General features: G+C 39.1%; 1 protein-coding gene across 1 annotated transcript in view; it reads left to right on the top strand.

Moving 5' to 3' along the window:
• GTF3C1 (general transcription factor IIIC, polypeptide 1, alpha 220kDa) overlaps nt 1-15,530 on the top strand; it is a gene marked incomplete at its 5' end in the record, with an annotated part of 42,176 nt that overhangs the window by 15,616 nt on the left and 11,030 nt on the right. Inside the window, 16 exons of the mRNA XM_010292210.1 lie at nt 204-385; nt 748-1,023; nt 1,395-1,540; nt 1,953-2,050; nt 3,678-3,774; nt 4,565-4,742; nt 6,141-6,276; nt 8,075-8,210; nt 10,000-10,081; nt 10,651-10,836; nt 11,404-11,561; nt 11,703-11,845; nt 12,044-12,125; nt 13,335-13,447; nt 14,370-14,432; nt 14,972-15,065. Of these exons, the coding sequence (XP_010290512.1) occupies nt 204-385; nt 748-1,023; nt 1,395-1,540; nt 1,953-2,050; nt 3,678-3,774; nt 4,565-4,742; nt 6,141-6,276; nt 8,075-8,210; nt 10,000-10,081; nt 10,651-10,836; nt 11,404-11,561; nt 11,703-11,845; nt 12,044-12,125; nt 13,335-13,447; nt 14,370-14,432; nt 14,972-15,065 (2,170 nt within the window). The remainder of the gene's footprint in view (nt 1-203; nt 386-747; nt 1,024-1,394; nt 1,541-1,952; nt 2,051-3,677; nt 3,775-4,564; nt 4,743-6,140; nt 6,277-8,074; nt 8,211-9,999; nt 10,082-10,650; nt 10,837-11,403; nt 11,562-11,702; nt 11,846-12,043; nt 12,126-13,334; nt 13,448-14,369; nt 14,433-14,971; nt 15,066-15,530) is intronic.

The following is a 15,530-nucleotide window of genomic DNA, read 5'->3' as shown; positions in this document are numbered from 1 at the left end:
GAACTTGGGTATCTAGTATGCGCAAAAATATGCAGAGGAAATAAACACAAAGTAAGCAAAAGAAAAGATAAATCTCTTCTTTAGCAGCAGTGAAATGGAAGCCCAAAGATGAAGCAAGATGCTGAATATCCCCTGAAGTCAGGAAAGAGGAGGAATTGAACTCTGCTTAACTTTTACTGAAGTGCTCTGTGGTTTTAATACAGGATTAAAGTTCCCCAGACACCAGCATCCCAGGACCATGCTGAGGAAGAAAACCTGGGGCAAGAGGCAGTTCCTGACTCGGGAGAAACCCAAGAAAGCTCATGTAAAGCTGATAATAGTAGAGCAAGAAAAACTGATGAAAAAATGGGCATAACACAGCTAAAAAACTATCACCCTGTTACAGGTACAGTTAACTTTGCTTTTTCTGTCATCTTTCACTTTGCCATGTATTATTAATAATCGCTTTCAGATGTTGGGCTCTCCGAAGCTACAAGTGGGTTTTTTCTTCTTATATAGAAGAAAAAATTGGGTTTATGTTAAAGCATTGTCCAGTGTTTTCTTAGCTGCTTATGTTTTTTTACAGTTATGAACTGGAGTATTTGTATTCACTACTACTTCTTCACTACTTGTAACTTAATATTTGTAACATACTTATTTCAACTGCCCATCTTTCCTTCCATTTTCCTCACATGAGTTTTGCAGAGGTAGCTATTTCTCCTGTTCTGATCTTTTTATTTCTATTTGTTACTTAATCTTCCCTCTCAGTTCCAGGACTTGGGCGTTCTCTTGGCTTTCTTCCCAAAATGCCCCGTTTAAGAATGGTCCACATGTTCCTCTGGTACTTAATTTATGGACACCCTTTAAATGGAACACAGCAAAAAGGAGGTAGTGATGGTGAGAAAAAAGGCAGCAAACAAGGGCTGGATGTGAATGCAGCTGTACTTGAAGCGCAACCAGATGGGACCTTAGAAATTATGACAACTGTGGTGAATCCTGAAATCTCTGCACAGGAGACTGAAGTAGAGTTGTCAAATCAAACAGGTAAGTAGCAGCACATCCTGACTTTACTACAGGCTTTGCCATGGTTCAGCACTGAAAAAAAGGTAAAAGTCTACTTCAAAAAAGATTGAAAATCAATGGTTTAGATAATTTTTCAGGTCATTTTAGATTTTCAGATTTCCAGACTATGAACAGACAAATGTGTTCTGCTTGAACACTTCCCAGTAAAACTATTAGTATAACTATTAGGTTGGACGGGGCTCTGAGCAACCTGATCTTGTTGGAGGTGTCCCTGCTCATTGCAGGGGGGTTGGACTAGATGACCTCTAAAGGTCCGTTCCAACCCAAACTATTCTGTGATTCTGTGATTAGCTTTGTCCTGTCTAAATCTAAGCTAGTCGTCTTCTTCCTAGTGTACGTGGATGATGTGTCATGGATGCGCTATGTCCCTCCTCTCCCAGTTCACAGAGAGTTTGGATTTGGATGGGCTCTTGTTAGTGACATTCTTCTCTGCTTGCCCCTCTCTCTCTTTGTTCAGATAGTACAAGTCAGCTACAAGGTATAGTGCTTTTTTGTTTCACATTTGTTTTACTTTAAAGTCTGATGATATGAACTGTACCTACAAGGAGTAACAAATACCCTCTTAGTCTGTTTTACAAAATGAGCCATCAGAGAGTAGACACTGTAGTTCTTGATAGTCCTTTACAGAAAAGTTAGTTGCTTTTACAACTACACTGAAAAAAATGCATAGCCCTGTAATACTGTGAATTCTTAAGCTAATAGTTGGCAAAGAGCTTTTCGTAATCTCGCTGAATCTTCTGCTTCGTTGATTAAGAAGAATGTTTAAGCATTTTACAAAAGCAGCAACATTTGCTTAGAACATATTTCGGTACACAGTTCTGGTAGCAAAGCTTGATACTTTAAAGGATAGTTATATTTTGCATTTTGATTAACTTCTAAAATAATTCTAGGTGGATGGTCTGGAAGATTTTTTAAATGATCCACTAAAAAAGCACACTCTGATCAGATTTCTTCCAAGGTCAGTCCGACAGCAGCTTCTCTACAAAAGGTAAGCAGATGAGTCAAAGTAAATGGCTCTAGGGGGGAAACAACAGTGGTTGACTGTTTTCTCCGTTATTTCCTGTTTGTGTCAAAGAGAACTTTGTTACTTAAGACAAGGATCATCAATCTTCTAAGGATAGTGTGCCAGATTCTGTTTTTCTCTCCCAAGTAGAAGGTAATAAGAAACTAATAAACAATATTCATGCATGCTGTCAGGCAGTGTTTGAGAGCTGGGAGGTTCTGTCCTTCATAACTTGTCAGCAGGGTGTTACTTCTGCGTGAAACACACTCCTGACTGCTGCTAAATTCAGAATTTAATAGAGTCTAAATGTTGCTGTCCTTCATAAATCTTTCAGAAGATGCCACGTTTCCCAGTTCCTGCCTCTCATACGTACTATTCAATTTCTACTCCTGCTCTCAGTGGCATGTCTGCCATTGTTTGCCACTCCTCATCTCGGAGATGTAAAAATTGAGATTGGACTGAAGGTAGGGAGGGAAAGCAATATTAAGGGAAGGTCATTTAAATATGTGGAATCACCAGCACCACGTTCGTTTCCACAGAAAGTCATCGCAAAGGGCGTGGATTTAGGTGGTTGAAGGCTTAGACAACACTTCGCAAACCTGCAAACATGTCATTGTTGAGAGAATAGTGCTAGACAGTATCAGCTGTCGAGACCCATGGTCAGCTCCGTTTTGCAACTCCTAACCTATTACTTGCTAAATGCTCGTAACAAGGACACTGGGTTTATGGTTTATTTTGATTTATGCAGATTTTCTGAAATCTGCAGTCTCCGTCTGATAGGTTTATGCAAAGCAGTATGACACATAACCATGTTGTCTCTTTGCCCCCCATTCACTAAAACTTCAAACTCTGCCAAATTTGCTTCAATATTTCTGGGCTTGTCAAATGATCTTTCAGAACCCGAGAGAAAACTCCTGCCAAAATACAATTCCCATTTAACTGTACAGAAAAACTTAGCTCTCGGTGAAGTTAACTGTGGGCAAAGCTAATTTTTTACAAACCCCCTCTCAGAAACTAGATCTTGCAGAAGTTTCCTGCAGCTTCCAGAATTTTGCCATATAAGTAGATATAGAGTGTAGGAAATGTTGCACTTTTTGCCCTGCCAAAGCTATAAGCAACTGAAAGCAGTTTTGTGGAGCAATAATTCTAAACAACCTTAACTACAGGGATCATTGCCCAGTTCTTTGTGTACGCATGTTAAGGCTTATCAGCCCATATTTAGCAGTCTTCTTTTGTTTTCTTACTCATGTTGTCTTTGCATAACATGAAATTGTCTGCAGATCTGCTGGTGTTCTGACCTTGTTTAATTTGTTTTTACATACGGTATTTTTGGCTAATTTCCTTCGATGCTAGCAAAATTTTAGTTAGTATTTGACTAAAATATTGTGTTTGTGATTTGAGGAAAGGGAACGTGGAGCTTTGGGATGTTCTATGTTTTCCATAGGCTGACAATTCAAACAAAAATACCACATTAGAAATTTTAAAACTTGGTATTCCAAAAAAGCAATGGTTTCCTGAAACTTCAGGTTGCTGTATGAAAAAGGCATGTTTTCTGGAATAATTTTTACTCTTTTCATGAGTGCTAATTGTAATACTGCTAATATTGCTGCAGGAGGTACATCTTTTCAGTGGTGGAAAACCTTCAAAGATTATGTTATATGGGACTGATACAGTTTGGCCCAACAGAGAAGTTTCAAGACAAAGACCAGGTGAATTTTTTTTTTAAATTTTGCCATTATTCATGTGTTTGTCCAGTGGAATAAATGCAAGATTTGGGGGTTGTAATTACCTTAAATATTTAAGTAAAATACTGGTGTTTCAGATTTATATGCTAACCTCCAGATCCAAGTGACATATTGCAAGCTGTGCAAATAATTTTTACCTCTTTCTCTGGAAAGACACTACTCAAATGTAGAATGCTGAACGCGGCACGCAGTAATGATTTGGGAGGTTTCAGACTGGCAGCACTTCATGAAAAATGAGCATGCCAACGTTCTTTTCCATCAAGACGTTAGGCATTGGATGTCTGACACAGAATAAAGTCACTGATCAGAGTAAAATAATGATATTCATACACATCTTGTTATGGAGGCACATGCAAAGGTGAAAGCAGTCCCGATAAATACTTAATGAGGGTAAGAAAGATAATTAGGCCCCAAACCACATCTGATCAAATCCTGAATGAGAGCTTGTAGGAAGTAGGCACTCTCTGTGGAAACCTGGAGTATTCTGTGCATGAGAGGGAAAAGAAACTGTTCTAAATCTAGAAACAAAATTTCTGGATCGCTGGCAAGGGAAATTTGTGAGTACAGTGCAGTCGGGTGGGGATGGGTGTCTTGGGCTGTTTTGAGCTAGCACCTGGTCTTCTATCTGGGTACTGGCTCAAAACAGCAAAGACTGAGAAAATGCTGAGCAGTCCTAAACTAAATTGTGCATCCTGTAAATTAGGCAATTTCAATTATTTTTACCTACCAGTCTGAAATATACTGTATTTGACAGGTCTTTGTGTATATGAAGAGAAATGCTGTGATTGTTGATACCACTATCTGTGACCCCCACTATAACCTGGCTCAAAGTAGCCGCCCGTTTGAGAGACGTTTGTATGTTCTGAATACCATGCAGGATGTGGAAAACTTCTGGTTTGATTTGCAGTGTGTCTGCCTTAACACACCGTTGGGTATGGTATAATTGTACATTCTTAGACCGCTATTCCTCCTCCTTTCCTAAAACTTGAGGCAGGCTCTGTTTTGTCACTTCTGATGTTTTGTTCTCTTGTCTGATCGCCTCGTGCATCAAAAAAAAGCTGTCTGTGATTCTGTGAAGTTGAGAGCCACTTGAAATTTTCAGAGCGGTGTTAAGGGAAAAACATTGCTGTCCTGTAGAAGTATCAAATTTGATAATAGCCCTGTAAGATTTTAATCCAGCTTTGAAACAGCCTTTTTGAAAATAGTTACTAGAATATTTTTGCCATAGCGCGCTCTGAGTTTAAACAGAGATCCATTTTCCTTAAAAAAAATGTTGCTAAACCTACTGACAGATAGCTTGAGTCGGATGAGAAGTGGAAATGAAGGGAGTTTATGCACCCCATTTTTTTAGTTTATGTTTGGTTTTGATCCTTTTACATTTTTAAAAAGGATATACAGTTATAGCAAGTATACATTATCAAAAAAAAAAAAAGTTGGAGGTAAGAGATTTCTCCTGAAGTCTTAGACCTGTATTTCTGTGATCTAGTTAGCCAGGTAAGAGGATTTGTTCATAATTTTGTCTTACTTCTGCGTTGAAGCAGTTCTGTGCAAAAGGTTCCTTACATGTTTGTCAAATGGTAGCACGTTTGTGATTGTTGCAGCTTTTGCAGGCTAGTCAGACCGTGATTACTTTTAGCCCCCAAAATATGGGAATGATATTGTTTCAGCAGCTTTGCATATTTATGGAAGCTTTGTCGTATTCCAGTTAAGTGTTTTCTGTGTTGAGCCTTGAGGGGAAAATAGCTCTGTGCTGGATTTAAATTTATATTGAGCCTCTAGATCAGATACTTGCCAGAGATCTAGTCCTGCTGTGTTGTCTTTGTAGCACGGGCGGCCAAAAAGCAATAGTAATCCAGAAATTGGGGATTTTTTTCCTACCTTTGAGTTCTGTTAGTATAAAACGTGACTCCTCTGCAATACCTAAACGTATCTCCATCGTGGTGTCAGACGTGCAAAATGTTCAGACTGTTTCAGCAACCACAACCTGCCGTAGGATTTTTTGGGGACTGTTGCCACATTTGAGTATCTGAAAGGCTGTGATCCATGCCTAGAATATCGGTGAACGCTGATTTTTATTTTCTTTTTTCCTTTATGAAGGGTACCAGCCTCCCATTACTTCTGCCCTGAATACAATTTTGGACAAGTTAGTGCCTTCTACTGGAAGTTAACTAGAACACTATTAGCCTCTGTGAGGAGGTAGCACGTTTTAGCAAGAAGTGGTAAAAATGTTACTGCTGTTTGGGAGCAGGAGTTTGCCATAGCAGGGTGGATTGAAAATGGGTTGAAGCCTTACTTCTCGTGCTGATAGTCAAATCCATCTGTATGTCTAGGAGTTGTCCGCTGTCCTCGTTCAAAGAAAAGTAATCTTCAAGGGGAGGAGACCGCACTAGATGTAGAAATGGAACAAGAGTCAGCAGTGGATAAACACAATCTGGAACGAAAGTGTGCGATGCTGGAATACACCACGTATGTCACCTTCATCCTTGCTTTGTTGCTTGAATAGAGCAGGCGACAAGAACTGTTCTGGTTTTGAGGATGTTAATAGCAAAAGCAGTTACAACTCTAGCATTTCAGTTGGGTGTTGTGGGGTTTTTCTTTGTATTTCAGAGGCTATCTGATTAAAAAGATGTGTAGTTATGTATCATGTTTACAAGTAACTTGTCTACCAAGCAGGTTTTTTTCCTAGAGGAATGGTAAAAAACAATTCTGAGTGTGTTGCAAGAGTCTTGGGAAAAGCAAAGTTGAGAGGGACAGAGTGCTTCCTAGGTACGGTTAAAGCAAGGGTAAAATTGGAAGATTCTCTGTTCCTGTGCTTTATATCACGGTATCTGAAATACCCTGTAGCCTCAGTAGCTCCACAGTGTCACGTTCTGAATTCTGTCCTTCTGTGGTGCACTTTGCTGAACGCTGTTTACAGATTAATTAGTAATGTGGTGTTGGTGTACACTGGTGAAATCTGGAAGTGATCACTGGAGCACTTCACCTTCAGCCTAATCACAACCAGAATACTTGAGAGGGTTGTACACTCGCAACCTGTGACAGCCATGCAGAATGCCGGTTGTACTTTATATTGGGTTGTGCACTGCGGTTTAGTTTTGTCAATATTCTGTTTTAATAAACAATCTTTTTAAAAGTATTTTCAGTTAGTTCAGTGTTACAGGTAGATGTATCAAGTTGTCTTAAAAAATGAATGGAGTTGAGGGAACCTAATTCCACTGATCCTTGCTGATAGGAAAAAAATACTGTTCAGTCCACTTGTCAGCTTTTGCATATGGTCTCCATTGTATGGTAAGAAATCTTTTTAATTGGATATCTGGTGTTTACTTGCAGTTAGGCTGGAGATGACTGCAGCATCTTTAAGGTCAAGAAACAGTTTTTGGATTTAATTGATGTAATGTTATAACGAAAGAGTTGTCTGTTGAAAGCTTGACTTCAATAATCTTTTCATGGTAGCTTTCAAAAAGTCTTTCATAAGGCGAAACAGGATTTCAAAAATACTCTTTGGTGTTATTACTGGATTGTCAGAGCTGTTGTATGTACTCCATATGCAAAGCTCATTCATAGTTTGATTTTTTTGAGGAGGAGGTAAGTCTGTCCCCATGATTTCTTGCAAAATGTCATATTTATAAAGAAGAAATTTTTTTTCATTCTGCACCGTAATGCCACAGTAATTAACTAGCTCATTCATGAAGGGTAACCAGTCCATCCATTACACGCTATTCATTGTTAGCTTCATCCTCTTCCCAGGGAGAGAACTGCAGTGTGGTGTTTTGATGGCTTGTATGTGTATTTAAACAAGCTTTAATGTATTTGTTAGAAAACTGGAGAGACCGGTGCTTGTCAGTCAGTGTGAAAAAGGGTTATGATTGCCTTTAGCTCCTGGGGAAGATTTTTCCCCACGCTAGTCCTGAGAGGGTTTTTCATGTGAGCAGGTATTTTCTCTAGTTCTGTGGCAGGAGTGGTGCTGAGAACAGAGTTTAATGTGGCCGTTGGAACTTACTTAACAGTAATGAAGTTGCTCTGGGTGTAACCTTTAAACTGAAAGCTCAGTCATTAAACAGCAGGGATTAAAACTTAATGGAAAAGCATTGTTGTCACGCTACTCCTGGAACAGAGCATCTCTTTTCTCCCCTTCTTTCCCAGCCTGATCTAAATTGGGAGGCCGAGGGGAGAGTTCTGCATATTGCACGCACGTAGCTTGCAAGCGGCTGGAAGGCACTCCCTACGAAATAATTACTGTATATTTTGTTACCTTTTCTCTCAGAGGCAGCCGAGAGGTGGTTGATGATGGAACTATCCCTGGAGACGGGTTAGGAGCTGCAGGTCTGGATTCCAGCTTTTATGGGCATCTAAAACGCAATTGGATCTGGACAAGCTACATAATCAATAAGACTAGGAAGGTGGGTATTTTAAAATCTATATACTGTAATGGCTTTTCCAAATTTTAATATTCTTAAGTTTGAGATACTGATAGCAAAATCTTACTGCTCACATCCTTTCTCAGTCGTGTGTCTCAGTAAGGTTTTGCATCACTGGAAAGAAATGAATGCCGAATGTGGTAAATCCTGGTGCTGAAGTGAATGAAAGAATTGGACACAAAAGTTGTCTGAACTGAATTTGGTAATATATTCAACTAAAGGAGAAATACTTTATTAAGCAAGCAATTTAGATTACTTAGTGATGCCTCTTGCTTTTCTGAAATGTAAAAGTTGTCAGATGAAGACTGAAACATCCAGAACAAGAAAATATGCACAGAAGGGAAAAAAAAAAAAAGACTAGGAAGCCCAACACAGGCAAATAAGAATGGCCATCCCAGTTCTGCCTAATGTCCTGTCTCTGATGGTTGCCAATAAAAGATTTGTAGGGAAGGTTGTAAGAGCAAGGTAGATGTGTAGTGATATTTCCTCAGAATATTCTCCCAGCTGTCTGCAAGTTTGGCTCAAGGCTATTCTAACCTGGGGGTGATGTTTCAAAGCTTTTAATAGCTTTTTCTTTTAGCATTAATTTGTCTAATTGGTTTTTGGGCACGTGTAAATCCTTTAGTATCCACAACTTCATGTAGCAAAGTGTTTTAAAGTCCTAATATGTGTCACTGCTTCCTTTTGATGGTTTAAGCTCCCTAGTAATTGTAGTACTAAAGGAAGCTGTGAAAAATGTCATTCTCCATTACCCTTTCTGTTTCACTTGATTTTGTGAAAACATCTCTTATGTTTCCCAGTATGTCTTTTTAAAGACTGGTGTCTACTAGATTACTTAACTGTTCCCCATATGGAACCTATTCTACTTTTAATCATTCTTGCCTTTCTTCTAACCTGTTCTAGTTGTACTATATGCTTTTTAAGGTTAAAATAGAATCTTATAGTGCATTCACACTGTGACCAACATAGCTGCATAGTGTCGCTCTCCTTTCCTAAGAATTCCTTACACGTGCTTTGCTTTTTGACCATTACCAAGCATTGAACAGGTACTTTCACAGAACTGTCTGAAATTATCCTACCCTAAGTAGCGGTCAAATTAGAGCCTATCAGTGTATATGTAAAATTAGAGGAGTTTGGTTTTGACCTCAGGCAGGATCATTTCACCCTGAATTTCATCTGCTGTTCTGTCACCTAGTTGTTCAGCATTGACAGAACCTCCTGCAATTCTTCAGTCTTGGCTTTCCTCTCCACTTCTATGACCAACTTCTCTCACCAATGAATTCCACTCAAGTAAAATGGGTTTTGCTGAGAACGGCAAAGCTCCTAATACGTTGCAGTCAGTTTGGGCTTGGATTTAAGATGGATAGAATATGGTGTAGGAGGCATTTACTTAACGTTTTGTGTTTGCATTTTGGTTTTGTGCTTTTTAGAAGTTTCTTTGGAAAGTAAAAAGCTTTGAAAAAATACTGTGTAGCAGTGAAAGACATAAGCATTTCTTTTCCAGTGACGACTTCTTTTAAACTTGAGGACACTTGCTGAAGTTCTAACCTTTGTAATCTAGTGGTCATTACAGTATGATTTAAGAAAAGCTCTAGAGCCATTCAAATATGTTGTAGTAATAAGACAAATGAATTCTCCATTGTAGCCAGGGACCTTTTCCTTTACACTGAAAATTTATTTCTGACACTACTCAAAGAATATCATGTATAGTGATGTTAAAATCAGTGCACTTCTTTTGCATATCACCTTTTTGAAAGCTGTTTTGTCTTAGGAAAGTACAGTTTCTGAAAACGGACTGACAGTGAGACTCCAAACGTTCTTAACAAAACACCCCCTTCCACTCAGTACTGGAGGTAAGGTGGTAATGCTGGTGGGGGGGCTGTAACTGTTAGCGTCTCTGTCAAACCCAGTATGAATGGTGTGGGTTATTCCTGTCTCCCTACGGTAATCTAGGATGCTTCTGGGGCAGTAAAATAGATAAATAATTTCCTTCCCTATTTCTGGATATATGGAACAATTTTTTTATCCAGTATTGATGACATCGGTTGTTCCTGTCTCCTTACAATGATCTAGGATGCTTCTGGGGCAGTAAAATAGACATGTAAATAATTTCCTTTCCTATAGAACAACAATTTTTATCCCTTTTGTGCTTCAGGCTGAATATAAAACCTCAACTCGTTCCCTTGTGTTTGTGCACTGTATGCTGGACTTAGTAATTCCTTGATGATTCCGCATTTAAGTGGGATTTTATTCTGTGTGAGCTGCCAAGAAGTGGCATGGAATGACGTGACTAACAAAGGGCAAGTCTGAGAGGGCATCTGTCTCTTAATATACTGAAACTTTGGCATTTGCTCTTTTTACCTTAATATTGCAGAATGTAATTGCTATAAAGCTCCACTACTGTAAATATGTGTCATTTTAGGTAACAAGATTAATGTCTTGGGAGAAGGAAAGGTAGGATCCGAGTCACTTGTCCAGAAAGAGGAATGCGTTGAAATAAGTAAAGAACCAACCCAGGATCGAACCAAGCGAGTGAGAGGTGGAAAAAGCCAAAAGAGGAAGAGGCTTAGGAAGGACATTGGGAAGAAGACAAAGAAGAAAAAGAAAGGTAAATAACTAACACACCAGGAAAATGAAGCATTCTTTTTGATGCACGTGCCTGCTGTAAGTTGCTGTAGAAAAGCTGGTGCGACTGTCACGTAGTGTGGGAAATGGAAACTTGCTGGCCATCCTTTGGGTTGCGTCTTTCAGTGGAGAGGTTCAGATGTCCGGGGGCTCTGTACTAGCTGTGGAGGAAAAACAGCAGCGTGCTGTAACTGTTACCTGTGTGTGAATCATGATTACACTACTGTACAAACTAAAGAAATTCCAATTGTGTGTGAACCAGCTTAACTCCTTGCAATTCACCATCAACTTTTGATAGCTGGCTTAAAGATTCTTCATGCTATCATGCTGTAGGTAGTCAGTTTACTAACTGAAGTGCTTGTTCTCTCATTGCTGGGAGAGGTATTAATGCATTTTACTTTCTCGACTGCCACTTCCTTCTCTGCTTTTGTCTTTTATTCTTACAGACTCCAATCGATGCTGATACTGCCTGCGATAGGAGTTTGAATTAATCAGAATACATAGCGCTGAGATAACTAACTGTTTGGGGGTTTTTTTCTGGGTTTTTTAGAAGAGGATTCTGTAGAAAAAAGCAAAAGACTCCGCTACCATGATGAAGCTGACCAGAGTGCCCTGCAGAGAATGACGCGTCTGCGTGTCACTTGGACAGTGCAAGAAGACAGTCTGCTCATGCTGTGCCGAATTGCTAGTCATGTGCTAAACGCAAAGGTATTTAGTAGGACCTCTCTTTAGGGGTTCTATGTACTGAACACACATTTCATCAGTCCTAGGAATTCATCCTGGTGCTAACCATCATTTGTGTATGGAAAAGCCGAAGTTTAACTCCAGACACTTTTGTTCTTCACACAGGTAAAAGGGCCCTTTGTTCCATGGCAAGTAGTTCGGGATATCATGCATGCCAGCTTTGAGGAGTCGCTCGATAAAACTTCTCATTCTGTTGGACGAAGAGCTCGTTATATTGTCAGAAATCCACAGACCTATCTTAATTATAAGTAAGAAGATTTCTGTCTGTGTTCTAGGTATAGGCTAAATTCTCCTGCAATTAAGTGAAGGGATATGCTTCTCCTATGTTTTTTGTCTTATTTCATGTGAATATAAATTTCAACTTTTTTGCACCCTAGTGCTACCAAATCTGTGTGAATTGGGAGAACTTCAACTATGTACAACACCTTCAATTGTATCTGTTGCAGAGTTTGCCTTGCTGAGGTTTACCAAGATAAAGCCCTCATTGAAGATTTCATGAATAGAGAAAACAATTATGAAGATCCACAGGTAGGAGGGAAGTATTCTAAAGGTCATAGAGTACTTCCCACTGTTTGGGTTACTGAGTACTTGCACGGTTCTGATTACTGTGATTTCGTATCTTAACCTCTCCCTTGTACCCTTAGCTATGTTAAAAATAGCATCGCTGTAAAAATGTAGCATCATGGCTATTTTGAGAGTAAAGTGGACACAGGCAGCCTTCCAAAGGCACGTAAACAGCACTGCTGTGCAACGAATATTTTTTTTTACAATGTGCTTGTTTATAAACATCCATGACTGAGCATCCATATGCCCTGAATTTTTTTTAAGCCTCTCAGCCTCCTCGTTATCTGAGCAGGAAAACACTTTTGTTCTGTAATTTCTTATTTTTTTTATTCTGGTTGTGTGTCAAAATACTGCTTTAGCTTCTGTGGATGAGTGCAGGAATGCATGCAGATTTCATGAGGAGCCTTCCTTTGGTCAGTCAAAAGATTTTTATTTAATTTTTAAGCTTGTTATGGCTTAAATTAACCACAATCTCAAATCAAAAAGTTATTTCCACTTTCAGTGCAAACAATTCCATTTTGAATCTCAAAACCTTCACAGCTGGGGCAACGTCACAGCAAAATTTTCTTTGTTTTTATCCAGGAATGACAATTCATATTATTGTCAGAAAATTCCAGCCAGTTCTATTAGATTCATTTTTGTTTAAATGAAGAATAGTTGTTCGCTGGTGAGACATTGCTGAAATACATGCATGTGTCCCCATCCCTAAAGTCTGTCTTTTGAAAGCAAATAAAATCTTGTTTCCAGAGAGATCCAGGACTGTTCCTTTTGTTACACAAGTGTCCTCGAAGCCTTGATTGTACAAACGGGCTTAATGGAGAACATGATAAAGCCTGAAGGGTATGAACTCTTAAGCAGAAGTTTAAACAAAGCTCTAGCAAGAGATCTTATGCTGTTAATTCAGTGTGATTGTTTTTAATATGTTCGGGGGGGGGGTGGTTGGTTACAGTGAGCTTGATTACAGACAGAACCTGCAACTGTTAAGTAAATCAGCAAACACAACCTCCACAGAGCTTTTCTGATGCATTCTCTTGTTGGTTGTACTGTTTCTGACTTGATAATTCAAAACAGCTATTTCTACTAGAATTTTCCATGAACACTTTAAAAGTAGAGGGTGTCTTCCAACTCTTAAGAAATTGAGGTTGTTAACATTTCTGTCTTTTGTTTTCAAAGGTTTGTGCAAAGGAGTTTAAAGAGTTTGTGGAAAGACTGAAAGAGAAGTTCAGTTCAACCCTGGGAAATCCCAAACTTGAGATTCCTGATACTCTGCAGGAACTCTTTTCCAGGTATTTTAGTTATGGTGCTTTTGTCTCTGCACATGGGCTGAGAGAGTGAGAGAGGAGGGCAATATAGAGCAGACCTCTTCCCTGCTATGCATGTTTTACACTCTCTGTTACTTGTACTCTTAATATCAAAAGAAGTTTCAGTAAATACAACAAGCAACGTTTCCTTCAAATCCATACTTCCTAAATACATATAATTAATTCTCAGTTATTCACACAAGCTTGCTTATTATAAACTATTCCCATTTTGCTAAATAAGACTTTTTGTAAACCAGAAATTCAGAATGTCAGATTTTCATAACTTAACAAATCCTCAACTTTGCTATTAGAGATGTTGGTCCAGGTGTAACATACGAACGCAATAGAAGACTTCCCTTTACCATTTTATAGATTAACTGGCCCCGTTTTATATCACAGTTTGTAGCTGGTGGCTCAGCTAAATCATATGTGCTGCTGGAAACAGAAGAGCACTCAGTATAATACAGTACAGTATTTTCCAACCCCAGATAGTCAAGGTTTTTCATGATGAATAACACTTGGAGAGAAGTGTGAAAATTTGGGTCTCAAACAATTTTATGATAACGAATTTACCACCTTTGTAAATTTTCTTTCTTTGGGAAGAGTGTACGTTACAGCAAAAGTACAGCCGATGGAAGTCCAAAGCCGCGATAGAATACAGTTACGTACTGTCTCCTGTCAATGTGTTTTACCTCCTTGTCAGCAGATAGCTTAGTGGAGTAAGGGGGAATGATCTGGACAGTTTTTTTAATTTTTGACGTTTGTGCTGAGGGCTGCATAGTTCCCCTGCTGTGTTCCAACGCTTGCCTTATTAGCAGTTGCGCTTGTCAGCCTCTGGGTCTCTCGGTTGACATAAAACCACAGAATGTTACTTTCTCAGTGTTTTCCTTTCCCTTCCCTTAACTAGATTTCGAGTTTTGGCAATTGGAGAAGACACAAATCAAAACACAAAAGAGGATAGTCTAAGCAGGTGAGTAGCAGTAGCACTGTTTTTTCCTATTAGGACTCCGAGGTCACGCCAGCCCCCACGTCTGTGAAAGTCACCTAGTCTTCTAATTCAGTATGGTTTTCATCTGTTTGTTGCAGTGTATAAATTTATTAACAGAAAAATACTTACACAAGGCTGTAGGGACTCTCTGACATACATTATAGATTTGATGAATAAAGTGACAGCAGCAATGCCTTTCTCAAAATGGTGGTCTGTTATCATTAGGACAACGGTGTATGTTTTCTGTGTGAGTGCGATACCTTAAGAGGAGGAGATGTTAACAGAGAGACCTTTGTTTTGTGGCGGATTATCTGGACTGACCCAAAAATATAGGGTGGAAGGTCAAGGAAAATGTAACAGGCTCCTTTACATGAATGATCCTCAGCTGTAGTGATCTCCTGCATTTATATATCTATTTCAGAAGCAGGTGACTGAGTTTGTATATTTTTGTGCTAGTTTAATAGTTAGGTACCTCATGCTCAAAAATCATAATGAATAAACTTTTTCTTTTTTTCTTTCAGTGTCTATGATATTCATTTTCTAGTGCTACAGAATTTGATTCAGAGCACTTTGGCACTCTCAGATAACCAGATGAAATCTTGCCAGTCATTTCAGGTACAGTATCTGGACCAAACTTTACTGGTCATACAACTCTAAAAAGGTTCTCCTTCCTACTTTGATATATGCCTCTTTCAAATGGGAGAAAAGAAACCCAGAAACTTAGATTTTTAACCATTCGGTGGGGATTATTCTTGTCTGCTTTTAGGAAATTATATATTCTAAAGAGATTTTCGGCATGTTGCTTTTCTCTCTGAGGATGAGATTGCGAGATGTGAGGCCAAAAGAACTCCCCAAAACCATATGAAATAAACTCCATATCCTTTCCGTCGGGTCAAACTGTACCATGATTTAGTGCCCACTCGAGCAGCTGGAATTATGCTCTGGAAGAGGTATCACAAAGACAGTATCCAGCAGACGCTGGTGTTGAGAAGCCTCTCTTTCAGCACTGGGGACCACAAAAGTATATCATCTATTAATCAGGCACTTAAAGTGAAGTTAGAAGTTCAAAGGGAGTGTGAG

The sequence above is a fragment of the Phaethon lepturus genome, unplaced genomic scaffold (assembly GCF_000687285.1).
Source record: "Phaethon lepturus isolate BGI_N335 unplaced genomic scaffold, ASM68728v1 scaffold13818, whole genome shotgun sequence".
Taxonomy (NCBI): Eukaryota; Metazoa; Chordata; class Aves; order Phaethontiformes; family Phaethontidae; genus Phaethon; species Phaethon lepturus.
Note: the sequence above shows the minus strand (reverse complement) of the source record. Positions and strands in the feature narration are given on the sequence as shown.